This window comes from Emydura macquarii, unplaced genomic scaffold, assembly GCF_026122565.2.
Source record: "Emydura macquarii macquarii isolate MOO-44397 ecotype Brisbane River unplaced genomic scaffold, CSIRO-AGI_Emac_v2 contig_1230, whole genome shotgun sequence".
In the NCBI taxonomy this organism is placed as follows: Eukaryota; Metazoa; Chordata; order Testudines; family Chelidae; genus Emydura; species Emydura macquarii.
The window spans coordinates 2,867,163-2,892,820 of NW_027131367.1; the positions used below are offsets into that span (position 1 = coordinate 2,867,163).

The window sequence follows — 25,658 nt, forward strand, 5'->3', positions numbered from 1 at the left end:
TATTGGTGGATGGCATCTTGCACCTAATAAAGATCAACAGGAGATAAATGTTTAGTATAAGTTTTTATTGTCTCTCCTGCCTGGAGAATACATACAAATCAAACAGGACTCCCGGTTCCTCTAGGGAGTCCAGAATGAGGTTAGTTCACATGCGTTTAAAAACAGCTTCTACCAGTACCGTCACACTGAAACATTAAAAGCAAAAATGAGGATTTTCAACCATACCCTAATGCTAGTCACGCGTAACATGGACGTACAAATATTACGGTGCATGATATGTAGTTATCTTTAAAAGACGCACGCAGGTAATAAAACCTCCACGAGGCACCTGCACACGAGAGGGCAGCTCCTTACAGTCGCAGGGAAAGAGCCTGTCCAGTTTTAGCATTGTAACCACAGTGTTTGGCTAATGAGCAAAAATCAGTTGGGCTATCCTTCCACACATCAGCAGGGCAGGCTGGGCCAACTCCATCCAACCACACTGGCAAGATCCAGGTTTAAGAGCGGCCTTTGGTTTCTTGTGCTTAGATAGAAAAAACCCTGGTCCAATCGCTCTGTTCCGAGGTGGTGGCTGCAGGCTGGCTTTTCTCCCTGTCAGACAGCAGAGTCTTGTAGGGGGGGCAGCTCCACAGCTTATGAGGAACCATGGTTCAAATTCAGTTCTGGTGTAAGCGGATGCAACCTCATTGATTTCAAATGGAGTTAAAACACTTACACTAGAAGTGTATTTAACCACGGTAAGAGGATCAAGTAGGTGGAAAAGCATCTATCTTTTCATTTGGGTCTTTTGATCCTCTGAATCCCTTGAAGCCAGTTCCCACCCACCGGAGCTGACTAGGTATTCTCTCCTGTCCAAAAGGAGAAGGGCGTAGAATGGCAAAGGGTGAACCTATACTTTCTTTGATTATGGATGGCAGGGGAGGTAACTGAGGTCTTGTCTATACTATGAGAGAAAATAATGTTGGCAACAGCTGTATTACAAGACTATTGCAGCTAACAGGGTTTCCCTGATCAGCATGAACAGGGTGTTTTCCTGAGAGCAGTCCTCTGTTGGGTTTAGTCTACAGCACTGGGTAGCTAGCAATGTCTCAGGAAAAAGCCAGTCCACACTGCTGAGAATTAAAAGAAGGGCCATCTACCACTTACTGCTAACACCATTTCAACTGCTGTGTAGACAGAGTCGCAGAGCTGCCCCTTCCCATCACACAATGCTCAGATCCAATCTTCCGTGGAACAAAATTGGGTGCCCATCCCTCCACGTTCAGTGGCAGGAGAAAAGTGCCTAAATGAGATGCAGTCTCTCACACGAATCTTAAAATTATCTCAGGGTTCTGATTAAATTTTTTTCTAAAAAAATATTCTTTTAATCCAGCCCCTAGGAACAAAAATCAGTGCCAAAAAAAAGTGACAAGACTTGCAAAATATTTATGTATAAAAACCACGCAAAAACAAAAAACCCTTCTAAAAAAGGCAAAAAAAATGTGCTGTGTGTGTCTGTTCTTTGGATAGTTGATAAAACCAGTGGTGGAAAAAAGATACAAGCAAAAAATAATACAGGGACAGACAATTATTCTACTTATTCTGAAGTCTCTAATACCTGAGACCATCCCGGCTATGGTTGGTGAATACACCATTTATTCCATTGACCGCAAGACAGGTGAGGGGAAGTGTGTAGATCTGGTACTGTACATACCAAACAGGTGCTACAGAGAGTGTGTGGGGGGAGGAATGCCATCACAGGACGGCAGGGTGCAAAGCCCACCCGCTGGGACCCTCAGAAGGAAGCTGGAATCACTAGTGGTTGGTATTGCATTGGATGTGCCCGTGTTCTGTATATTTGGACAGTGTACTGGTCTTGTTATTCACACTTAACTGGTTATAAAAGAAAGCCCACCAAAGACCCTCCAATGACATAAAATAACCCTAAGTTGGTGCAGCTAGGAAGCAGAGAGGAACACACACTCTGTGCACAAAGCTGCTTCAGTCTTCAAATTGGCACTGGCTGTCACGGTAGAAATGGCCAACCCCCGGGCCAGGAAGGCAAAGAGGTGGCAGCACCTAGCCTGTTGTATCACATGCCAGCTGGAATCCCTGCTCCACACTGGGGATGGGGGGGAAGAGGGAAATCACGTTTCAAGCAAAGGGCATGAGGGAAGTTAGTTCAGAGGATGGAGGCTGTGGGTACCATCCCGTGTGCTCTTCAGAGAGGAAGACTAAGTGTGACCAAAAGCTGCCAGATGATACAGGAACATGCTCTGGGCTTCCAGCAACCATCAGCTTTGCAATTTGTCCTTCAGCCAGTACCATCTCCAGATCTCTCCTGTCGGCTCCTGTCCCTTCTCTTCTCCAGCAAGAGACCTTTTTGTTTCATGCGCTTTCCAGTTGCCTTTGATTTCCATTGCAGAAATGCTGTTCGTGTTTTCATCTCTTGCAAGCTGCTCAGGGGAAGCACAGGTTAGGCTGGGAATTCGTTGCCGTAATGTCTTATATGCTCATCGTTGACGGAAAGATACGTGGCTCGCATGCTGGGAGAGTACTGTGGAGGAGAAGAGGGAGATTAAGTAACATGTTCTGCCTACGGTCCGTAATCAGGTGACCCACTCAGTAGCAGAGGCTTTGCTGCTGAACTTGGAAATGTCTGTTTAAGATCCCAAGTCAATAAAAGAGTAGGCTTCAGTTGCAAACCTATCTACCTTAGGGTTTTATACTGCCACCACCATCATCATATCTGGGCAACTTCCACAATAAAATCAATAGCAACAGCGAAGTCCCTAGTGGACTCTGGAGAAGCTCTGTTTTAATTTTTGAAAGTTAGTCCTTTATTTATCAGTCCAGTTCCTGTGTTTACGAGGAATTTGATCCTATTGATGGACAAGTTTCCTCCCCTGGGTGAAGTGAAATCTAAAGTGTTCTTTGTAAAACAAGAGACTATTTCATTTTTGTCTTAAATATCTGATTTTACACCAGTTCTTGCGTTTCTTTTTCACTCTGCTGGGACAGTGAAATTAGATTATTCACATTTGTTTTCTGACATTCATGCCCTGGCTCGGAAACTGAACTTCAAATACAGCAGGGGAAATTCTAAACCCAAATTAAAAAACTCCACCACTTTCCCTTCAGTTCTTTAAGCCATAAGAAACTCTAACAGACCCACCAACTGCTGGATGTGGGTACTAAGCCACCCAACACAGTGTCTTAGTAATTAATGGCTCTATTCCCCTGCATCACCTGCTATTTCGACCATCTAGGAGAGACAAGGAGCAGCTGGTTAAGCTGGCTGACAAGTCACGACGTGGCGTACGGGCTGCTGAATGGCAGGTAAGTGGAGGAGGAACTGATTTCAAAGTATTTCCTGTTGCAGTTATTTATGATTTGTTTTATGGTAGCAGCAAGCAGTTCCAGATGTTACTTTGAGGCTCACATACTAACTGCGTGGAGGTGATGGGATCTCAATGACAAGCACAAAAGCCTCTGTGATTGAAAAATGTAGGTGCCATCTTTCATTACAGTAATTCTGCCCTATTCAGAATTCTGACTATGCAAATAACTATCAGTGCTTGGTTTCCGTGTCTACCAAATACAATTTGGACGGTGGCAAGTTGGAGGGCAAAGGGGTGTTGTGCCTGCTAAGACAATGGCATTCACCAACCCCTCCTTGTAAAGAACTGCACCATGCAGAGCTGCTACCCTGGGCAGAACCACCTGCATGTGCAGCTGGCCAGCATGTCCAGACAGGAGGTAAAAGGCAAAAACGCAACTCTCAGAGGCACCCAGGGGCACCAGAAAATGTGTGCTATTCACCGAGTGTGGCACTGAGGGGGAGGAAGGAGGAAGAGGGATGCACAGACATCATCTTCAAGGGGGAAAAAAAGCAACCAATGCACACAAGGGGTTAATGAATGAGGACGCTACTGAGGTTGGAGAGGAATGATTCATAGCAACCATTGAAAGGCACATGCGCTCTGGAGGTCCGGGTTCAAACCCTTGAGTCAGGCTCAGAGGGGAAGATGAATTCAGCAGGTCTCAGCTTAGTCCCCATTTGCAAACCCCAGTAAACCACTACAGAGCAGTCTCTGCAATGGGGTCAGCTGAAGGTGTTCTGGGATCCTGGGCACGCCCGCCCAAGGGCATGCTGGGGCCCCATCCCTCCTTGGGGCAGCCGAGGCCGCTACACAAGAGCCATGTGATGGGACGGGGCTGGCTGGGACCTCTTTGGGCAGGCGTGAATGACAGGCCTGCATTTCAGCCATTAACAGACAGCCTTTCTGCTTATTATGAAGCGCTCTCGCTGGCTAATTACAAGCCCCGCCGGGCAGGCGCCAGATCCCCCCATGCTCGACGTACACAGCAACCATGTTTGAGCTATTCCAGCGATCAAGAGGCTGCAGCTCACCCAGGCACAGCATATTCATTCCGGGGAGGAGCTCAGAGAAACAAAGAGTTCTTTTAAAAAAATCCCTTCCCAGTGTTACTGCCACCTCCTCCAACTAGAGTTACCTGAGCTGGAGCCAACGCTCATCCTGGTTGCTTGTCGCATTACACTCAGCTTGGGCAGGAAGCAGACAAAGGCAGAGAGAGGTGGAAGAAGTATTAAGAGGCAAAATAGGTCCCCCTTTTCCGTGAAAAGGGCATTTTGATGGAGATTTTCTGAGCAGCCTACTGATCAGTTTCAGCCTGTCGTTGTAGTTAGTCTCCCTGCCTGCGCGTAGGAGCACAAGGAAGGTGTATGGAAGAACTCCAATGGGTTTAGGGAATCTGGGGAACGCTTCACGTAATCCAAGTGGATTCAGGCTTTGGGCTGGTGTTGAGATACACAGAAGCCCTGGGTTTGGCTCCAGAGCACCTACCATCAATGGTTTCCCATTTCCGTTCCAAAGAAAGCAAAAAATACACAAAGAAAATACACAAAATGGAAGAAAGCAGTCAGGGTAGCTACAATGATGGAAATCATTAGGGGAACAAAATGATCATCCCAAAACAGAAAAGGAAAACAAAAAAACAAAAAAACCAACAATCCCGAACTTACTCTTGATGGGCAACATAGCTCCAAAATAGTTGATGCAAAAACAAAGCAAACGTTAACAGGCGAGATGTGTTTAAAGAACAGTCAGCCAAACACTCCAGGGAAATGCAGACAGGTTTCGGTTACAGTGAAATACATTTTAAGAAAGTCTTGGGGGAAAACAAAAATAAATAAAAAGAGCAGAACCAAAGCAAATGAAGCAGAACGTTAGTTGTCTTCTGAGATGTTTAGAACGCACGGCTCTTTTCCCAAAAAAGCCAACGCAGATTAGAGAAGAAATCTGTTATCGAGTTAGATACGGGTGAATTTGTTTTTCAGTCTGGCACCAAGCACAAGGTCATGACAAGAGACAATATAATGAGGCCAACGGCATTGTAATGTGACTTATCTGTGATGCCGTTGGAGAGCTGTGGGTAATAAGTCATCTGCTTTTTCATGAGCCATTTTCTCCCTCCTGCTCAAAGCGGCATGTCAAGAAGTTCCACCTCCCAAAGGCGGGACTTCCTGTCAAGGCATTACATTTCCGACAGTGCTGATTCCTGGCTATCATTGCTGAAGGTGCCCTCAAAGGAGAGGGTACGTCCATTAACACCCAAGAGCAAGAGGGGTTGGAAGAGGAATTGCTCACGAGCCATTGTCACTAGCTCAGCAAATGTTGATAAAGTGGAAGATTCCCCATCACTTAGCAACACGATTACAAGAATAAAAAACAAAAACAGAGAAAGCAGAGAGAGGCCCTATTATAAAAACGACTTGGCTTCAGATGCCCACCGTACCGTAGGGGGAGGAGAGCCTCTTCCAATCAACGGGACGTTTTCATAGCGCGGGTTTCCACCAAAGAGCACGGCCTGGTTCCTGTGGGGAGACGGGGGAAGAGCCCTTCAGAGATGGAGACCACGAGTTGACCGAACACGATCTCAGAAGGTCAAGTCTGTGGAACAGACCAGATCTCCCAGGGCTAACATCAGGAGCCGCACCAGGGGGAGGGCGCTCCACTTTCCTCAGGAGGATAGTCACAGAGCAGGACACTGCACCTCCATGTGAAGGGGATCTGGGACACTCCAGAGCCCGCTACAAACATTGGCCTGGCCCAGAGGTTCGGGGACTGTTAAGCAGACAAACAGTGGGGTTGAGAATGCCTTCTGCACTCCTGGATGGTTGTGGGGAGTATGAATAGCTTGTTTTCTAGCACCATGCGCACCCCAATGCTTTACCTGCATTGACACCCTACCTCCTGTCTGTCCAAAACTGGGCCAACAAGGCGCAGTGACTTTCCTGAGGATGTGGACTCAGCCACCAACCCACGCGACCCCACGAGCAGCTCCCCACCCAAGGCAATCCCCAAGCGAGGAGCCTTCCCCCGGGCGCAGGAAGACACAGTGAAGGATGAGGGGAGAAGCGAGGTGGGCGGCACCCAGCTTTCCAACCAGCCTTTTTCCTCTTCACACCGGTTCCAAGCACAAGGCTCTCCCCCCTTTTGACAGACACTGGACAGGGAGCTGCCACCCAGTTTCTGAGCACCCACCCTCCGTGGCGAGGGCCAACAGCGCCCCTGAGGGGTTCCCAGCCCCGGGGCTCAGGTGGGGCGGTTGAGGCCGGTGCAGTCTTACATGTATTCGGACACCGGGGCGTTGGAGATGGTCTGTGCGGGCGGGTGCAGGCTGGCCTGGCTGCCCAAGCTGCTGCTGTAGCTGCCGAAGCTGCGGAGCTGCCCGCGGGTGGGGTTGTGGGTGGCGATGCGACGGGCCTGTGGGTTGAAGGGGTCTTCCTCATCGATGTCGTCGTAATCCCGGTCCCTGGAAGGAAGGAGGGAGGGTCAGGGCAGCCCTTCAGTCATCCTCTGGCACGGCCGGGACCAAGACTCACCGCACGCGGCCCACAGGGGCACTCCCCGGGGACGGTAAACAGGCCCTTCTCGCCGGGCAGTCTCAGCACAGGCGCCGTGAGCAGACTGAACTCCCCCTGCTCCCTGCACGAGGGGCTGGGCCGACTCCGTGGTTAACAGGGCCCCCAAGCCAGCCCTCCTGCTGCCACCCCCATGCCGCAAGGCAGAGCTGAGCTGCCCCAAGAGAATGGACACACGGGCTGTTGGACCGGGCAAACCCGTGGCAACGGGACGTCCGTCATCTCCCTGGAGGAAGGGACCGGCCAAGAGGCATGGCCACTGCCTGAAGTGTTCAGGGCCAAGTTCCCAGGGGTTCACCAGGAGCCAGAGGCGGCAAGCGTGCCGGGGAAGGGCAGCTGAGAGAGCCAGCTCCCAGGACAAGGAGGCGGACGGCTTTTCAGGGCAGTCACCGCCCAGCTTGGCCATATGTCACCCCCACTTCGCATGAGGGGATCCCCCCAGAAGCCTGCTCCAGTGCCTGACCTGTCACCTGCCCGTTGAGATTAGTTACAGGACAGCCTGAATGGCAGATCACGCCCCCCACCCCTCGTCGCGGCCCGGCGCCCCAGAGCAGCAGGGAGCTGAACGACCCCCACCGGCCGCCTGGAGCGGGCACCAGCGGTGCCATCCAAGGAGCAGACTCACCGGCCGGTGAAGTGCTTCCAGGCCCGTGGCGTGGCACAGATGATGGTGGAGAAGGACATGGCAGCCAGCAGGGAGAACAGGGCCAGGTAGAGCAAGCCCTCCACCCCGTCGTAGCAGACGCCCATCAGCCCGTCCAGGTAATCCTGCAGGGGGGGAGAGACCACACCGTCCTGCTCCTGCCTCCCAGGTGCAGGGGGCACAGGGCCAGCCCTGGGGGGGAGCTGCCCCGGAGGAGGGAAAGCACACCCTCACCCCCATGCCCTGACAGAGGCGCCACCCACCTTGTGCAGGCCCCGGCAGTCCAGCATGGCCGTCAGCTGGTGCAGGCTGGTCTCGGACGTGTTCAGCAGCTGCTGGATCCCGAGCAGGTCTTTCTGCAGCAGAGAGAGGAGGGGTGAGGCCAGCTGGGCCACCACGAGGCAAACAGGGCAGCTGGAGGAGCTGACAGCACCCGGGGGGATGGCATGTGTGCGGGGGGGGGGGGGGGGGGGGGAGGAGGGGCTGGTGCACGCTGCAGGACGGGCTGGGGGAGCTCTGCTGCTCCCCTAAGCATGGCAGCTGGGGCTGGGGCACTTACAGAGCTTTGGGGGATAACCCCCCTGCACCCCCCATGCCTGGTGCCTTCCAGACGCCTCTGAACCATTTTGGCCTGGGCTGCAGGATTTAGGGTGGGACTAGAACGCCTCCCTCATCCCCACCTCTCTGCCCCCAGGAGGAGCCGTGCCCCAGTCCTGCAGAACGGCTGGGCGGGGAGAGCCGGGCACACTGGGGGCCCAGCACCGGGCCCAGGAGATGGGTGGCACGCACCGCTGCGCAGAGGGAACGGGATGGGTTTTGGTCCCGGGTACGAGGGGGCATGGAGCAGTCTCCCCTCGCCCAGCGCGTGCCCCCTTACCTCGGCCGTGGGGAAGTGAGGCACCGCGAACTGCATCAAGCCCTGGATCTGAATCTGCATGGTGGTGAGCGAGCGCTGGTAGATGGTCAGGGCCTGCAGGGCAGAAAACAAGACCTAGCCCCAGGCACTCCCCATGCCATACCCAGGAGGGCAGGAAAAGTGACCCCCCCTTCCCCATGCCGTCAAGATGCAGAGGGCAAGCTGGGCATTGTAACCCTGGGCAATAAAACCCAGCCAGCTCCAGATCCTGGGCGCCGGCTCTCAGACACGCTAGTGCCAGCTGAGCTCGTGCTGCAGGCCCCAGGCCCAGAACAAGCCCGGGAAGACGGCTTGAGGCATCAGGGTTTCCACCCCCAAGGAGCCTGCATGGAGCCGTCTGGCGGCTGGCCCCAGCAGTGCACGGAGCGCCGGGATGCAGGTTAACGGGCCCAAGGAGCCGGGAGCGAATCCACCCCTGGGTGGAATTCAGCAGATGTCAGTGGCAGGGATTAATTCCAGCGCCGGGTCGCCAGCCGGCACCTGTGGTCAGCGGGGAGAGCCGCATCCCTGCCCCAACAGCCGCAGGAGACACGGGGCTTCCCACCAACCCGTGTCCATCCTGATCCCGTCCTAGGCAGAACCAGCCCGCTCCTGCCCCCAGCCCCAGCCGGCACTGTCAGGGGGAACATGAGCTGGTTTGTGGTGAGAAGCCAGCCGGGCCGCGCTGCAGGGGGGCACGGACGGGGTCTGTACCTGCTGGAAGGGGTTGCTGAGGCTCTGGCTGCAGTACAGGTAATAGTGAACCACTTCTGCAAGGCAAGCACAAGGGAGACGTCGGAAACAAGGGTCACGTGCAGCCCGCCCCTCGCCGGGGCTTTTCCCCAAGCCGGAGAGATCCTTCCAGCCCAGTCCCACTCCTGCCCGTTGGTTCTTCCCCTTGACTCGTCCCGCATCACTGCCGGGACGAGACCTGCCGCGGGTGCAAGCGCAGTTACCCCGGGGGGGAGGCATTTGTGCCAATGAGCTGGAGTTTGCAACTGAAGCCACTCCCAGAGTAAGGGGCAGCGGGCAGCAAGGAAAGCAAGCAGGGCCCCCCGTATTCAGACCCGCACCAGCCCCCACACCGGCAGAGCCCTAGGGTCAGAAGATAATTTCCAGCGCCCAGACACCCAGGAGAGAGGTGCAGCGTTGATACCCGGACAGACCCACCTCTGCTTACACCAGGGCTGAGGTTAGCCCTCAGGGAATCCCCAGCTGCTGCATGTTCCAGGGCCCTGCCTCCTACCCCACTCGCCCACCCACCGGCGGCCCTGCCGGCACCGGACCCACCTCCCACCAGACACACGGGGCCCGTGTCTAAACACTACGCACAAGAAAGGCGATTCCGTCACCTGCACTCAGCTTGCTCTGCGTCAGGTTCATGATGAACTTGTCCGGGGCTACACAGAAGTCACTGGTGCCCTGCAACAAGCAGAGGACGCACGTTCACAGCACCGCCCAGCCGCTCGGAAAGAATCCGGGCCAGGGAGCAGAACGACAGCTGAGGGGGAGAGGTGCACGCAGCTAGGAGCCTCTCCCGCCCCACCCGCTCTGCCCCACACAAAACTGGCAGGATCAGATTATCTGTCCCCGAAGCACACCCCGCCTGCCCCGCAGAGCAGACACCAGCTCGATTCCTCTGGCCTCTTGGAACCAGCCAGAGCTGGGAGCTATCTACAGACGGGCTCCGCCCGGTGCAGCCAGCCGTGCACTCAGCGCCTCATGGCAAGCGTGCAGGGGGGTGGGAGGGATGCCCCTTACTGCCGCAACCACCCACGGGATCCTGCATTTAGTCCCAGGCACCACAGGACTCGAGACACTCCCCGGGACCGGAGGCAGGTTCCAGAGAGGGGAGAAACCGACAACAGGCTCCGCGTCCCTGCACCGTCGTGGCTCCCCTCTGCACCTGCTCAAAGCACAGGAGAGAGACGGGGATTTGGTGTTCGCATGCCAGCGAGCGCCTGGCGCACGGGGCCCAGCTGTCAGCAGGAGCCAGGGAGCAGCGAGGGGGCTACAAGCACCGGCGGCACAGCGTGGACAAGCAGCTGCTCAGGGTCCTGGAGGAATCCAGGCCTTGAACTGCTTCTGCTAGCACGTGCTGCGAGGAGAGAGACAGCCGGACAGCCGGCAGAGACAGACAGGCAGCCGTTCTGTTCCTTCCTCACCACAGCCGCAGAGGTGTCCACAGCGAGGGAGGCCCAGCTGAGGATGAGCGTCACCAGTCCGCAGCACAGCATCCTACGGGAGAAAGGGAGGCCACTAAGCTCCAGGGAGCTGAGATCTGCCGGTGCCCAGGCCAGGGGACCCTGTGAGGGAAGAGGAGACGTGCGGGGACTCTGCCACCGACTCACCCAATGACCCTGGGAGAGTCACTGCTCCCCTCGCAGCCCCGGATGGGGAACCTGCAGACTGGCCCCAAAAGGGAGTCCTGGGCAGCCAGATGGGGCAACGTGGGGACAGGGGAGGCCTGCAGGGGACCAATAAAACCCACCATTTGCCGTTGAGAGAGGGTATCCGGCCCACAAGGGTTCCGAGGTCAGGACCTTTGACTCTCGACCCTCTCGCTGCTGGCTCACCCCACCCACCCGTTCCCATTCCAGGCCATGGGGCACAACGGCTGCTGGGCCCCGGGCGCCTCGTATCTCCCGGCACCCAGCAAGCTGCCCACCCCTGCAGGCCAGGGCGAGCCCTGGGGCCGGCTGGGTCATGTGCGCCAGCACCGGGCTGGTGGTGGCAGCGGCTGCTCTCCTCGGGGCTGCTTTCGCCATGGCTGCAGGGGACCCCACCGGGTGCTGGGACTGCGCTGGGCGAGCGACCACGCGTGGGGATTGAGGGCAGCCCGCCGCCCGCCTGGCCTTCTCCCGCCCAGCCCCGCGCTGCCCCCGGCATAAAGACAGCAGCCGCCCTGGCGCAGCGCAGGGGGTGGATTGGACGGGGAGAGCCTGCCACCCCCCCCGCCAGGCAGTGCTTGTGGGCACAGACGGGTACTCACACGGTCAGGAGGCATCTGGAGCGTTTGGCCAGCCCCAAGCAGGCGATGAGGCAGATGATCAGGTCCAGGATGAAGAGCAGGAGGTAGGAGAGCCACCTGGGCCCGGGGGAGGCAGGGGAAAGGCTGTCAGAGGCCTGCGGAAACCCACCCACAGCCAAGGGGAGGCATCGACCCCGGGGACAGCCCCGCTGCCCCCAGGATGGAGCCTGCAGCTTTGCGTCCTCCCCCCCCAGGGAAGCCCGGAGCCGGGCGGGATGGACCCGTGGCCTGACCCAGACTGGCTGTTCGGATGTTCAGTTGCACACACGAGTGGGGGGAGGGGGTGTGTGGAGTCTCTGGCTGCACAGACGGGCTGGATTTCAGCCTCCCCCCCCCCAATGGCAGAAGCTGTGGAGCCGTGGCCCTGAGCCAGTCACTCTCCTGTTGCACCCGCTGCACCCTCTGCCGGCATGGCTGGCTTCCGAGTGAGGGCTGCCCCCGCCCCAGCGCCCTCCAATGCATCCGCCCCCCGCGGGTGCTGGCTTGGGGGGCAGAAGAGGGGTTACGGGCAGCCCAGACGGGTGGGGGCGGAGGCGCATTTGGTCCTATCAAGTCCATCTCCCCAGGAGCCAGGCCAGCTCCCTATGTTAGACCGCCCGGCGGTGCGGTTTCCTCCACCCTTCCCTGGGGGGGGGGCAGACTAGCCCAGCGCCAGAGGCAGCCCCCCCTCGAGTTTCAGCCTCAGTTCTTTGCTCCCTGGGGCAGCCGCTATGTCGGTGAACAGGGGCCGAGCGCACGGGGAGCATCGGGGCTGAGCTGCACCCGACAGGGTGCACACACGCCAGTAACATCCCCTGGGCGTGTCCAGTTCCCAGCCCGAGGCAACGCCTCCTCTGAGCCCCGGAACCGGGCCGGCAGATGCAGCCCTGCGCCACAGGGAGTCAGCGGGCGCGCCGGGGCAGGAGGGGAGCACGCCGTGTCTCCGACTCGCTCTCCCGAGACACAGGAGCCCAGGGCTGCTCTGGTTTCATTCGCTGCCGGTGTGGCTGCTGGTTCAGCAACCCGGCAGGGGCGGGGGTGGGAAAAACCAGCCCGTTTCGGCTCCTTTTAATCACTGCCCGGAGTCAAAGGAGGCAATTAAAAGCCTCGACTCCAGCGCAGGGGGGTGCACGCTGCAGACTCACGGCTCCGGGGTCTGCTCCACTTGGCGACCGGGAGCATTGGCTGGGGAACTCCTGCCCCTTCCAGGCACCGGCTGCCCACTGCATGCTAGGTATCTGCCAGGCCCAGTGTCGTTAAGAGTCCAGACCGCGGGGATGTTATTCTATCCCCGGGGACGCAGGACCCCGGCGCACACTGGCTTGTTTGCACCATGTGTCACCAGCAGCCTGGCCGGGCAGCACCTGCCCGGGGCCATGCTAAAACAGCCCCTCGTGTTACAGACCCCCGAGCAGGGAGACGAGCGCAGCCCCCCTCCTGTCAAGCGGGTGAGTGACTCCACCGTGCCGCTCCTACCTGCCCGGCTGCAGGGAGAAGTGAGCGCTGGTGCCGGGTGGGCGTTAGCGACACGCATGCTGCTGTGCCTGCACCGAGTGCCGGCCGGCCAGAGCGCCCCACGTCTGCGGGGGCACGCGGGAAAGCAGGGCAGCACCCACTCCACTCGGCTGCTTCGCCTAGGGCCAGCCTGCCGGGAGGAGTCAGCCTCGTGACCCACACCCTGACCCACAGAGCGGCTCCGGGCTCCTCGCCTCCCCAACCCCACAGCGCCCTGCTGGCCCTAGATCATGGCAGCCGCGCATCGCGGCAGGGGACTCCGGTCAGACCCCTGCGCCCGGCTCACCTGTAATACTCCACATAGCCCACCTGGCTGGCCACCGCCCCCAGGTCGACGCTCACGTCCTGCCAGACGGGCAGCCCCGAGAGCTGCAGGATGATGTTGCCAGCCATTTGCTGCAGGAACCGCAGGGTCTGCACGTAGTCGCCCCGCGCGGCCAAGATCTCGTTCAGCCGGGCCAGGTGCTGCTCCAGCCCCACCTTCATCTGCGCCGTGGTCCCCGCCACCTGCCCGGGGGAGAGGAGCAGGAGCCGTGAGCCTGCGGGTACCGCCCGCACGACCAACCCCGGGGGAGCGGCGCCCCCGTCAGCGGACTGCGTGGGCAGCGACGGAGGGCAAAGCTCTCCCACACAGGGCGGGTTCTCCCCACTCTGCAGAGCCCCAGGGACCTGCCCAGCGAGACCCGGGGAAGAGGCTCCGGGCGTGGCTCAGTGCTCGTGGCAGAGTATATGCGCTCTGCCGGAGATGGGGCTAGAACCCAGGAGCCCTTCCTCCAGCTCCGTGCACACGTCACCAACCCCGCCCAGCCTCCACTGAGACACGCACCAAGGAGTCACATTCAGCCCAGTGCCCGTGGGGGGCAGGCGCTGGGGACAACACCTGGGCCCCGGCGTCCTGCCCCTTCCCCCCGAATGCAGAGTCCAGACGTGTCACTGCCGGTCAGCCTGGCACTGTGGGAAAGGGCTACACAGCAACAGATCTAGAGCCAAGCAGGCCACGGGCAGGGAGTCTCTCTCTCTCTCTCTCTCTCTCTTTCAAACCTCCAACAATCCCGCCCGCCCTCTCCAAGCGCAGACCCAGGAGGGACAGGGACGTAGCTACACACGGTGCAGCCGAGGCGCAGTTCTGCATCGGGGGTTTGACCTAGATAAGTCACTCCGCTGACTGAGACGCTGCTTCTGGCAGGCAGCCGGCTCCGAAAGAAACCCATCGCTCCAGAGGGCCGGCTGCCATTTCTACACGGCCTCCATGAAGGCACCGTTCTGCGCGCCTGTGTGGTCGGCCAGGAAATCAAGGCTGCACCGGAGAGACGTCAGGCAGAGAGAATCGGGGAGCGTTAGCCGCAGGCTGCATGGGCGGCGCTGGCGAGGGGGTCTGAGCTGAAGAGGACCCTCGGATGCGGGCCTCAGTGGCAGGCAGTGATGGGTGCAGGAGGTGCCGGGGAGGAGGTGGTTCAGAGCTACAGGGAGCTGGAGCAGGTGGCTAGACAGCCCCGGGGAGCTGTCAGAGACAGGGCTGGGGCAGGGGCAGACCCGCGTGGTGTCAGCACCGAGACAGCAGCGGCACTGGGGTTTGCGGACCAGATCACCCGGAAACAAGGCGCAGAGAGAGGAGAGGAGGGGACGCGGGACAGGCCCCGAGGAAGCCCCAGAGCGCCGGCGAGGGGGCGACACGACGAGGAGTCTCTGAGTTCGCGCCTCTGCCACGCCCGGCAGCTCTCCGGAAGGTGGCGCGGAGCCAGTGCCGGGCAGCGAGACCTCGGCCTCGTCCGCTTTACTGAGATAAATCCCTGGTGGGTCGGGGGTTTAATTTCGCAGCCCGCTCAGCAGCTGCAGGAGGGAGCGGCCAGCTGAGCCCCGTAATCCCTGCAGGAACACAGCTGTCTCTAAGACCAGGCCCAGCCAAGAGACCCACAGATTGCATCTCGGAGGAGGAGCGAGGAACGGAAAACCAGCCCGTTTCCCAGGAAGGGCCATTATCCTCTGGCCCAGTTCGCTTGGCCTGCTGTATCCTGGGAGCCCAGCACCGGCGGGCAAGGCGAGTGCAGCACGGCCGTGGCTGCTGGGAAGACACGGTCAGGCCGAGCGCCGCCCGGAGAAGGCCAGCCGGATAAGCAATGCTGGGGTAGAAGGAGGAGCTGGCGCAGCTTTTTAGAGCAGGGGTTCCCAACCTTTCTGGCTCAAGGGCCCCAGATATCATTTTTACAACCCTGAAGGGCCACCAGCCTCCGCCAGCTGGTCCCCCCCCAGTGCAGCCAGGCGGAAGGAGCTCAGCGAGGAGGCTGGGAGCCAGGACTCCTGGGTTCTGTTTCAGTTCAGCTGCATGGCCCAGGTCAAATCACTTTCCTGTTCTGTGCTGTGGGTCCCCCACCTGTAAGATGCGGGTAACGATCCCCACCAGCTCCCTCACAGACGGAGGGCGAGGGACTGAGAAACCGTTTCTTCTCCATTAGCATCTCAACGTTCTCCCAAAGCCTCATGCACTTGCCAGCCAGGGACCCACGCTCAGGCGTTCCTGGGCTTCCCCGAGGACTAGCCCGACTGCCCCACCCGGCAGATGCTTCAGACGCGGGTGGAACGTCCCACCACGCACCCGTGCGGCTCACCCCCTCCGGCCCTTACCAGCATGTCGATCCCAGAGAGGGTGTGGTTGGCGTTGTCGAGAGCATAGATGAGCTGGTAGACCCCGTCGTTGGTCTCGCTGTTCCCATAGAACCCAATGCCAACCGCAGCACTAGGGACAGGAGAAACCACAGGTTAGAGCGGCCCAGCCCTGCTGCACCAGGGTGCGGGGAGGACAAATCCTTTCGTGACTGGCAGCGTCGAGGGACCACAGCCATAGAAATGCCGGCGGCTGAGGTCAGAACGAGAGTGGAGGAAGGGCCAACCCCCCGAGCTGGGTCCCAGGGAAGGCAGAGACGTGGCCTGGGGGAAAGCTAAGGCCCGCGGCTCTCTGCACCCCCTGCGCAGCTCGGCTCAGCGACGCTCAAAGCCAGATGCACGGGTTGGACGTGAAGCCAGCCCCGGCCACGGCCGCGAGATTTAGGCTGCAAGGCCGGGCAAAGCAGATTAAGAGAATCTGTCGGAAGGGAAACGCTGCTCCCGATTAAACCTGCTCCTCGGTTAATCCTCCGGAGGGGACGAGGAGTGAAAGGAGCCTCTCGCTAGCCCCTCCTTGGCCCTGTGAGCCAGCTGGCCCTAGGGACCCGGCTCAGAGCCCAGGAAGCATCCCGGAGGCGCAGACTCAAGATCCATGTGTCAGCCCCGCTGCACGCATCACAGACACCCCCCGGCAGCATCCCCCCCACCTCCGCCCGGGGCTCGGCATCTGCTCTCCGTCAGGAAGCATTTGGTGGTTGCCCCTGTGGGGGGCTGAAGCGCCAATTGCTGAGCCGAGCTGGGATGATGAAGGGTTTTACGGGCTTCGCTCGTGTGCCGGGTGCTGCACTGTATCCTTGGCACACTTCTCCCCGCCCCCGAACAAAGCCATCATGCTCCCCCGCCCCCCCGCCACCTCCAGGGTCCTGAGCTCCCAGTTGCGAGTGGGAAAGCCGAGTTCAGGGACTCGTCACAGCCCCGCGGAGCCAGAAAGCTGGGCCCCAGCCCCAGGACCTCCTGCGAGGGCCCCCGCTTTGCCGCCCCATGGGAGCGAAGGGTGTTTCTGCTGGGACGTTCCAGGGCGTTATCGGGCTGTATGGGCCCAGCTCGCAGGGCCACATGGGGTGAACCCGACACCAAGGGGAAGCTCTGATGCAGCTGCCAGCTGGGGAGCAGGCGCACGAAGCGCAGGGTCCCCCACAGCATCATGCATGACAGCTCGTGCGACCCCTGTGCGGGTGGGGGGGGGGGGGAGGGAGGGCTCAGGGTCAGCGGCCGGGACTGAGAGCCTGGGGGTCCTAGCACGGCCCTCGGAGAGCAGGTCCTCGTCGCACACGCGCGCCCCGCTGCAGTGAGGGATCCCAGTCCCGTTCGCCTGTTACTGGCTGCTTCTGGGCAGATACTGGTGTGGGTGTCGACACCTCTGGAGGGCTGTAAGGCCCCAGCTCGGTCTCCTCCCCCAGGAAGGAGGGAGGGGCCCACAACCACCAGCTACGAGACCTCTCCAGACCCCGGGCAGCGCCCGGGCGCCGTCGCGAAGGGCACGCTCCGACGGCACCGCCCTTCCCATCGTGTTCAGTGAGGCACCGACCACGTTCCCAGTCTTTCATTCCCCCGGGCCACGGAGAGCGAATGCGCCCCTGGGAGCCGGGTTCAAATCCTGCCTAGCGGGCGCCGGCATCGCGGCTTCGGTGCAGTAGGAATTCTGCACGCAGCGGAGGCCCAGCCCGCTGCCGTGGGAGGGGACTGGGGCCCAGCTGCCTGGGGAGCCCAGCCACAGACACTGCCGTCCCCCTAATCTCGGAGGGCAGAACCCACAAGCGCTGTCAGCGGTGCACAGCTGCTGCGCGTGGCACTTGCGGGCCCCGTGGAAAGCCCCAGGGGAACGAGCGTTTAAAAATATCAAGCGCTCTCGCCGACGGTTGGGCAGGGCTGGGTTTTAATTGCACAAGAGGAAAGGCTGATTCCTCTAACGAGCAGCTGGAGGTAACAGCAGAGCCCAGGTCCCGGGAAGTCACATGCAGCAGTTGTGGAGTGGGCTTGGGGAGGGGGCGGCCGCTGTCATGGGATGGGCAGGCTGAGCTAATAAGCAGGCGTTCGCTTCCTCTTTCGAGCGTGTCTATCGCCATACACTGAAATCTCTGTCTGGGCTGACGGGAGGGAAGAAAAAGCTCTTTATTCCCTTCCTAGGGGCGGGGATCATGCGGAAGCAATTAAGAGCCCACGCCGTCCCCCCCGACTGGATGGATCGAGGAGGGGGTACCTGGCAATGCAGTGCAGGGAGCAGCCCCTGGAAAGAAGCGGCTCAGCCCGGCAAGCACGGGCCCAGTCAATGGTCAGCAGTTCGTACGGGCCGGCCCGGGCTGCGCGCAGGTTTTGGAACATCTGCAAGCTTCTGAAAACGGGAGAGGGCTTAAAACCCCCTCGGGCGAGGAAATGCCACGGCCAGGCAGCTGGAGAAGGCTGGGCCCAGCTGTTCTCCCACTGCAATGAGGCCAGGGGCCACCCCCACGTGCTCAAACACCAGATCCAAGCAGCAGCAAGTACTGCAGCCCCGAGCATGCCTCACGCCTGCTGGAGCCGTGGCTGGGTGAGCTCCGGGGCCTCCCCCTGTCCCAGGACGGTGCAGCTACAGACACACGACCCACAACTGGATAAGCCACTAACTCCCCTGGAGAGCCCCCCCCCGTCACTCACTGCCGCCCTGGCCTCGAAGAGTGCGGTTACCATTAGCCACGCCACCCCCAGCCCCTCTGGCCGGCTGTGCCAAGCAGAGACGCCAACGTCAGCCACAGAGGCCAGGAGCGCCAGGCCAGCCCAGGCCAAAGGACATGCTCCGCCAGCACCCCGGAACGGCACTGCCCACAGCGGGACAGCAGAGCCGCTCCCAGCTGCCTGGGACCCCTTTGGGGCCCCACTCCCTGCCCCCCCTTCCGAACTGATCCAGCCTCCATCTGTAATTAACCATCTGTAATCACGTGACGGAAGGCTGCCAGCTGTGTCAGGCTGCCGGCCCCATCTGCTCCAGGACTGGGATCAGTGACCCCAAATACCCTCCCGCCCCCTGGGATCAGACAGCACGGCCAGGAGCCCAGAGACGTCAGGCAGGGGAGAGGCTGCCGAGGGCGCCCGCCCTGGACGGAGGAGCCCACGCCCAGGCAGGAGCAGAGCGAGCTCCCGTTAGAGACAATCTGCCCTGAAGCCTCAGAGATCTAAATCCAAGTGATTCACCTGCCAGTGACGGGCAGCAGCTGAAGGCTGAGTGGGGAGGACAGCTCAGCGGGGAGGAGAAGGATCCCGGGCAAGCAGCAGGGACGACGGAGAAAAGCCGCCCGCCTCCTCCTCCGCCAGTGCCGGGGCTTGGGGGTGAGCTGCCCCGAGAGCCCCTCTGAACGCAGCTGGGCTGGGGGGGGTGGGAGCAGAGCCCTTGCCCTGGCTCGCCCATGCATGCTCCTTCCCCTCTCTGGGCAGTCTGTGTTCCGCCCCTCACCGTGGCATCCGGGCGCCCCGGGGGTGGGGGTGTGTGAACATGAACTGCTCAGTGACTAGCATCTTTTTCACCACGCAACCCACTGGAGATTCCTTCCCGCCCAGCCATGCTGAGAATGGCCAGGAACCGCTGCCCGGCGGCTGTCCGCTTCGTCTGGTCCCTGGCCCTCCCTGCCGGGACCTCACAGCCCTGAGCTCAGCCTTAATGCCCCGGGGAAGTGGTGTTTGTCCCCAGTGGACAGCTGGTAACACAGAGGTGAGGGGACTAACCCAAGGGCACATAGCACGTCAGTAGCAGAGCCCGGAGTAGAACCTAGGAGTCCTAACATCACCACCGGGCCACACTTCCTGGGGCCAGCCGCTGCGAGGTCTCCCCTGGCCCTGCCAGCTGGGCCCCGAAGGCAGCGGTCAGACCGGCCCACGGCCCACCCCTCCCGGACACTCACCAGCAGATGAGGCCAGCTATGACAGCCGTCCAGGTGACGCAGCAGGAGTTGAGCCGCTTGGTCTCCGACTCCTCGTCTCGCTTACAGCTGCACAGGCAGATCAGGTAGATGGTGAGGAAGACGAGATTGAGGCCCAGGCAGACGGCCGCCACCAGGCCCAGGAACAGCAGGGACTAAAGCAGGGGAGAGAGACGAGAGTCAGCGCGTGCTCCACGCAAGCCCCACGGCTCGGTGCACGAGAGCAAAGCTACCGCGCTCGGGGCGTCCGTCCACTGGGCTCCGGCGGGGACCGCTCCGAGCCCCCGCTCACACCCAGCGCTGGGAAAATCCGTGGCCCCCTCCCACGGCTGCAAAAAGCAGCATTCGATGAAACCCACCCCAGAGCTACAGAGCACGAGGCATCACCCAGTGCAAGGCACTGCTCTGGGCGCGCGGTTTGGAGAAGGCGCCTGTCCTCCCACAGGGCCCAGCGAGCATCCCGGCAGGTCTGAACGCAGCAGTGAGGCAGAGACGAGGCCCCAGCGCGGTCCCGGGCTGGAGAGAAGATGCTTTAGAAAGCTCTTGATCCAAGCCCTTTCGAGAGACCCCCTCCCCAGCTCCTCGACTCTTTAGACTGAGCCGTCCTTGCAGACGATGGCTGCTCACCCCCCCGCCGAGGGGGCATTCTGGAGAGATGTTCTGGGAGCCCGGGGAAGCTTCGCACCAAGCAGCCGATGTACATGATGCAACCCAAGGCCTGCTGCTCCCATGGGGCAAGCCCAGTGCAAGCTGCCCCCCAGATGGTTCACCCTGCCAGCAGGCCTAGCCATGCCTCCGCTCTGGGGGGGCAAGCGGCCGGCCAATCAGCGGCGATGCGACGCACCGAGCCTGGCAGACAGATCGGAGCAGCACCGAGCCAGCCAGGGCCTTCATCTCCGCTGCATTTAAAGCGTTTGCTGCGGGTTGGCAGACATGCCTGTCCCTTGGCTGGTGCTGGAAGGTGTGCGCTGGGGGTCGGGCCGCTCCCCTCGGGGAATTCACAGGGGGCACAGTTCTCTAGCGCCCTGTCGCTGACTCACCCCGGCCAGCGAGGCAGGTCAGCGGGTCACAGCTGTGCATCCCGAGGGAGATTTCCAAGCACCAGTCAGGCGCACTCCTCCCCCCCCCCCCACACCCCCCCCCGTCCCATACAGCCCTGCCGACCGGCACCCGATACGCCCACCCGCCCCACTCCTCACGTTCATCCTCCACCTGCAGTCAAATGGGAACAGAGTCGGACAGGTGCAGGACAGGAGGAGGGCTTGGGAGGTCATCGAGTCCAGTCCCCAGCACTACGTAAGAACTAGACCATCCCTGAGAGGCGTGTGTCTAACCTGCTCTTCAACACTTCCAGGGACGGAGGTTCTACAGCCCCCCCAGGCAATTTGTTCCAGGACTTGACTGCCCTGACAGTGAGGAAGTTTTTCCTAATGTCCAACCTAAATCACCCTTGCTGCAGTTTAAGCCCATTGCTTCTTGTCCTGTCCTCAGAGGGGAACAAGAGCAATTTTTCTCCCTCCTCCTTGTAACAACCTTTTATGTTCTTGAAAACTGTTGTGTGTCCCCCCCCGCCGCCCCCGGCTTCTCTTCTCCAGGCTAAACAAACCCATTTTTCCCACACAGTCCATGTGTTCTAGACCTTTGATCATTTTTGTTGCACTTCTCTGGACTTTCTCCCATTTGTCCACATCTTCCCTGAAACGCGCTGCCCAGAACTGGACACCAGACTCCAGCGGAGGCCTAATAACAGCAGACCAGAGCAGAGCAGAGCAGAGCAGAGCGGAAGAGTTGCTACCCGTGTCTTGCTTACAACACTCCTGCTGACACATCCCAGAACGAGGTTTGCTGGTTTTGCACCGGTGACACTGTTGACTTATACTTAGCTTGTGATCCGCTCTAACCCCACAATATCCACGCTAGGCAGTCATGTCCTGTTGTGTAGGTGTGCAAGTGATTGCTCCCCCCTCAGTGCAACACTCTGCATTTGTCCTTATTGAATTTCATCCTATTCACTTCAGACGTTTCTCCACTTTGTCCAGATCATTTTGAATTTTAATCCTAGCCTCCAAAGCACCGGCAGCCCCTCCCAGTTCTGTATCCCCCCCAAACTTGATAAGTGCGCTCTCTATGCCATTAACTAAATCATTGATGGAAATATTGAACTGAACCGGAGCCAGGAGAGATCCCTGGGGGACCCCACTCAATACGGCCTTCCAGCTTGACTGTGAACTGCTGAGAACTCCTCTCCGGGACCAGCTATGCACCCACATTACAGTAACCCCGCGTAGCTTGTACTTCTCTAAAATCAAGATCTACCACATCTACGGACACCCCCAGCCACAAGGTTTGCTAGCCTGCCAAAGGAAGCTCTTGGGCTGGTTTGACAGGGATAGGTCACCAAATCCGTGCTGACTATCACCTTATCTTCTCGGTGTTTGCAAACCGATTGCTTGATTATTTGCTCCATTATCTTTCCAGGTACTGAAGTTAAACTGACCGGGCTGTAATTCCCTGGATTTTCTTTATCCCCCTCTCCCAGATTGGCACTGTGTTTGCCCTCTTCCCCTCTGCTGGAATCTCTCCCCTGAGTTTGCGAAGATAATCGCTAATGGCTCAGATATCTCCGCAGTCAGCTCCTTGAGTATTCTAGGATGGATTTCACCAGGCCCTGGTGATGTGAAGACCTCTGCCTTGCATAAGGAATCTTTAACTTGTTCTTTCCCATCTGCTTCTCGCGGGCACGGGGACGGCGACACTGCAAAAAAAGGGGGTGCCCTGAACTCAGGCTAGTGGCTCAAGCACAAGCCGGCAAGGCAGCCACTGCGGTGTCTTCACTGCCGTTTTACCCCACGCTGGCTAACCCGAGTTCACAGCCCCTCCCCGTCGGCAGCACAGACCCACCGGAACCGGCTACGCCTTACCCGAAAGCCCCGTGCGAGGCAGCGGGAGGGCAGGGCAGCCCAGAAGAAAGTGGCTGGAACTCAGCTGGCAGGTCACTCGGGATGGAGCCCCCCAGGCAGGGCCGCTAGCGTGTGTTGCGGCCCCCCGAGGCGCTCCGGCAGTGGGGGGGCCCGGGCCCTGCACCCGCTGACAGGCAGGCCCAGCTGCTGTGCATTGCCGGCAGCCATTTTGCTTTCCCCTCAGGTTAGGGCGCCGGCTGTTCAAAGCAAAGGGCAGGCCGCTAGTGAGCTCCCAGGCCAGGCGCCCGCTCAGCTGCAGCGCCCGGCGAGCTCCTGGTTCTCCTCTCGGATGGGTGGGGCTGGTTCTAGAGCAACCTTTGCCAGGGGAATTGGGGGGTTAGGGGGGGGGGAAGGGGTCAGACCGGACAGCAGGGAAACAGAGTCACTGGGAAGCAAGAGAACACCCACCAGCTCCCATTTTCCCACCTTTCTGCCACTCCCCCAGCAGGATTCGAGGTAAAGCTGTTCCCACGTGACGGGTGCCTCCCTCCACCAGGCCTTGAGGCCTCTCCAAAGCAGCAAGCGTTTAATAAGCGCTGTCACCCTGCAAGACGGACATTGGCGCAGCCCCGGCCCCGTGCGGCGTGCACTCAGCTGGCCAGAGCGCTCCAGGGACGAGGCTTTCCGCAAGAGCCCAGACGGGGGCTCCACGTTTCCCGATGGGTGCCTGGGGCGAAGGGCACACGTCTGGCTGAACTGACTCTCGCGTGTGCTACAGGTCGGTTACACTGTGGTGCTGCTTCCCAGCTAGGTACAGGCTGTCATCAAGGAGATCGACTGACATCTTAATGGCCGGGAATTCCCCATTCCCCCCCCCCCGGAGCACAGTGGCCTGCCGTGACCTTTTCAGTAGTCCACATTTGGATGAAGTGGCATCTCAGTCCCCTCGCTGCACGTTGCTGAGGCCCTAACGCAGGGAGAGGGACACGGACTTCCTAGAAGGGCAAAGCAGTGCCATAATTCAGGCAGTTTATGACTCAGCCAGCCAGAGATCCACACAGCCATCTCTGCAGGCCTCTCTTCTAGGCTAATGGCCGGCTCGGGTTTGCCATGGCTCTAGTGTGAATGGCTGGTCACACAGTTAACCCCGTCCAGCCCCACACCGAACACCCATGCCGTGCAGCTCTGCCTGAATTTCCCCACCTCTGAAGCCAGGACAATACAGTCCCTGCCTTGCAGGAGGTGCGTGAAGGGTTGTGAAGCAGGGCTACAAAAGCGAGGAGGATTTGATTTTTGCTGTCCCTTTTCTACGAGGGATTTCCCACCTCCACCCTGGATTTTGGGCACCTTTGTCAGCTTCCTCACCAGGTCCTGCAGAGCGCTCACACCCCACATGGTGCAGGGCCGGCCAGGACGGAGACCCAGAATCAGAGCATCATTAGCTCCTAGTTCGTCCTCCACGGACGTGTTTCCCGGGACCAGGCCACTTCCAGGGGGACTCTCGTTCTGCAGCCCTGACGCCTTTCACAGAACAGTCCGTACGTGGCTGAAAGGAGAAATGGCCTTAAAAAGATCATCCGGTGGTGTTGGCAGTGCTGGTCCTGGGCTGTCAGAGATGCTCCCCCAGCCGCCTTCTCTCTCTCAAGACTATCAGCTGACTACAGTCTGCAAAGCCTCCGAGGGGCAGAATCGCCTACTGAGTTTCCAAGCCAAGAGAGGCTGGCGTTGCTTTGCCATGTCAGGTTCACAACGGGGGGTAGAGGGGGGGAGCTGCACACAGATACCCTTTCCCTGCGGTTCGCCCCCGGTTCTCCGGGCACCAAACACACAAGCTAACAAGTCGCAGGCCCTGCTGACGCCCCCCCCCCCCGCCTTCCCAGGCATTTCCCAGCACCGAGCGCTCCAGGGTCATTAGCGGCCCCGCCAGCCTGCCAAGCTGGATCGAATCTAAGAGGCTGGCTTCGATTACTCCAGCTAATGCAGGCCAGAGCGCGGGAGGCGGCGGCCTGGGAAAGCCACGCGGCAGGGCTCTTTGTGGAGATCTCTGCCTGAGCTGCACGGGACGCTGCGCTGGCAGGGAGCATTTCTCTCGGCAACGGGCAATTACTCGTGCAGTCCTAATGAAGGATGCCAGCATCCCCCCAGCCAGGGCTCTCCACTTCCGGAGGTGTGACTCCCCGGCCGACGGGCTGTCACACAACAGCCACCCCTCCCCGGCTTCAATTCCATCCCACTCCAGCTTCAGTCAGGACCTCAGCATGGTAACTCCAGAGCAGCCATTGGGGACAGAGAGACGACAGGGCCCAGCATGCGACGCTCCAGTTTGATCTGAGCAGCAAGTGGAGCGTTGCATGCAACCGTCCGCCAGGGCCACCCCTCCGTGTTCCAGATGCGGGCAGCTGCGATTCGCCCCCAGGCAGTGCTAATCAGGGCAGGCCCCGGACTCCTGACATCCCCCCTCGCCGGGCAAGAACAAAGCATTGTCCCAGGGACAGGAACCTATCAAAGAAAGGAGAGAGGAGGGCCCAGCACGCGGCCCATGCTGCAGAACAGACTGCACACACGGCACAGTCAACCTGCGGAACTCATTGCCGGGGGATGCTGTGAAGGCCAGAACTATAGCTGGGTTCAGAAAAGAACTAGCGGAGTTCCTGGGGGACAGGTGCCTCGATGGCTATAAGCCAAGAGGCTCAGGGATGCCACCCCATGCTCTGGGCGTCCCTAAGCCTCTGACTGCCAGACGCTGGGGCTGGAGAAGAGGCAACAGAGCATTCGATTGCCCTGCTCTGTTCTTTCCCTCTGAAACTTCTGGCATCAGGCCACTGTTAGAGGACAGGACACGGGACTAGGTGGCCATTGGTCTGAGCCAGGAAGGCCGTTCTTATGACACACAACAGGCATCCCGGGAAGTCCCGTGTCCTCGGCCATTCCTGGGCAAGGCTTTCCACCAGCAGCACTGCACGGCCCCTGCCACGGAGGCAGACAGCCATCACCGCGCAGGGATGCACAGACGGGCGCTCATGGCAGGAGAGGCAGCGTGGTCCCACGGGTAGGGCACTGGGCGGGGAGTCGGGCACCCCAGAGTCCATCCCTGGCTTGGCACAACCGTGGGCACCTCACCCCCCTCTGCCCTACTCCTGATCTGTCTGGTCTGAATTCACCGGGACAGGGACTCTCTCACCACGCACACACCAGCACACACTGGGGCCCCGATTT

At 59.7% G+C, this 25,658-nt stretch overlaps 1 protein-coding gene across 1 annotated transcript in view; it reads right to left on the reverse strand.

The window, feature by feature from the left end:
• Nucleotides 1-44: 44 nt before the first annotated feature.
• Nucleotides 45-25,658, reverse strand: part of TTYH2 (tweety family member 2) — a 34,873-nt gene continuing 9,259 nt past the window's right edge. The window contains exons 2-14 of the mRNA XM_067547279.1: nt 19,525-19,697; nt 15,614-15,725; nt 13,278-13,498; nt 11,459-11,554; nt 10,632-10,704; nt 9,819-9,888; nt 9,181-9,236; nt 8,449-8,541; nt 7,835-7,927; nt 7,554-7,696; nt 6,634-6,819; nt 5,800-5,878; nt 45-2,536 (exon numbers count right to left, since the gene is read on the reverse strand). Coding sequence (XP_067403380.1) covers nt 2,456-2,536; nt 5,800-5,878; nt 6,634-6,819; nt 7,554-7,696; nt 7,835-7,927; nt 8,449-8,541; nt 9,181-9,236; nt 9,819-9,888; nt 10,632-10,704; nt 11,459-11,554; nt 13,278-13,498; nt 15,614-15,725; nt 19,525-19,697 — 1,476 coding nt within the window. The 3' untranslated portion in view covers nt 45-2,455. The remainder of the gene's footprint in view (nt 2,537-5,799; nt 5,879-6,633; nt 6,820-7,553; nt 7,697-7,834; nt 7,928-8,448; nt 8,542-9,180; nt 9,237-9,818; nt 9,889-10,631; nt 10,705-11,458; nt 11,555-13,277; nt 13,499-15,613; nt 15,726-19,524; nt 19,698-25,658) is intronic.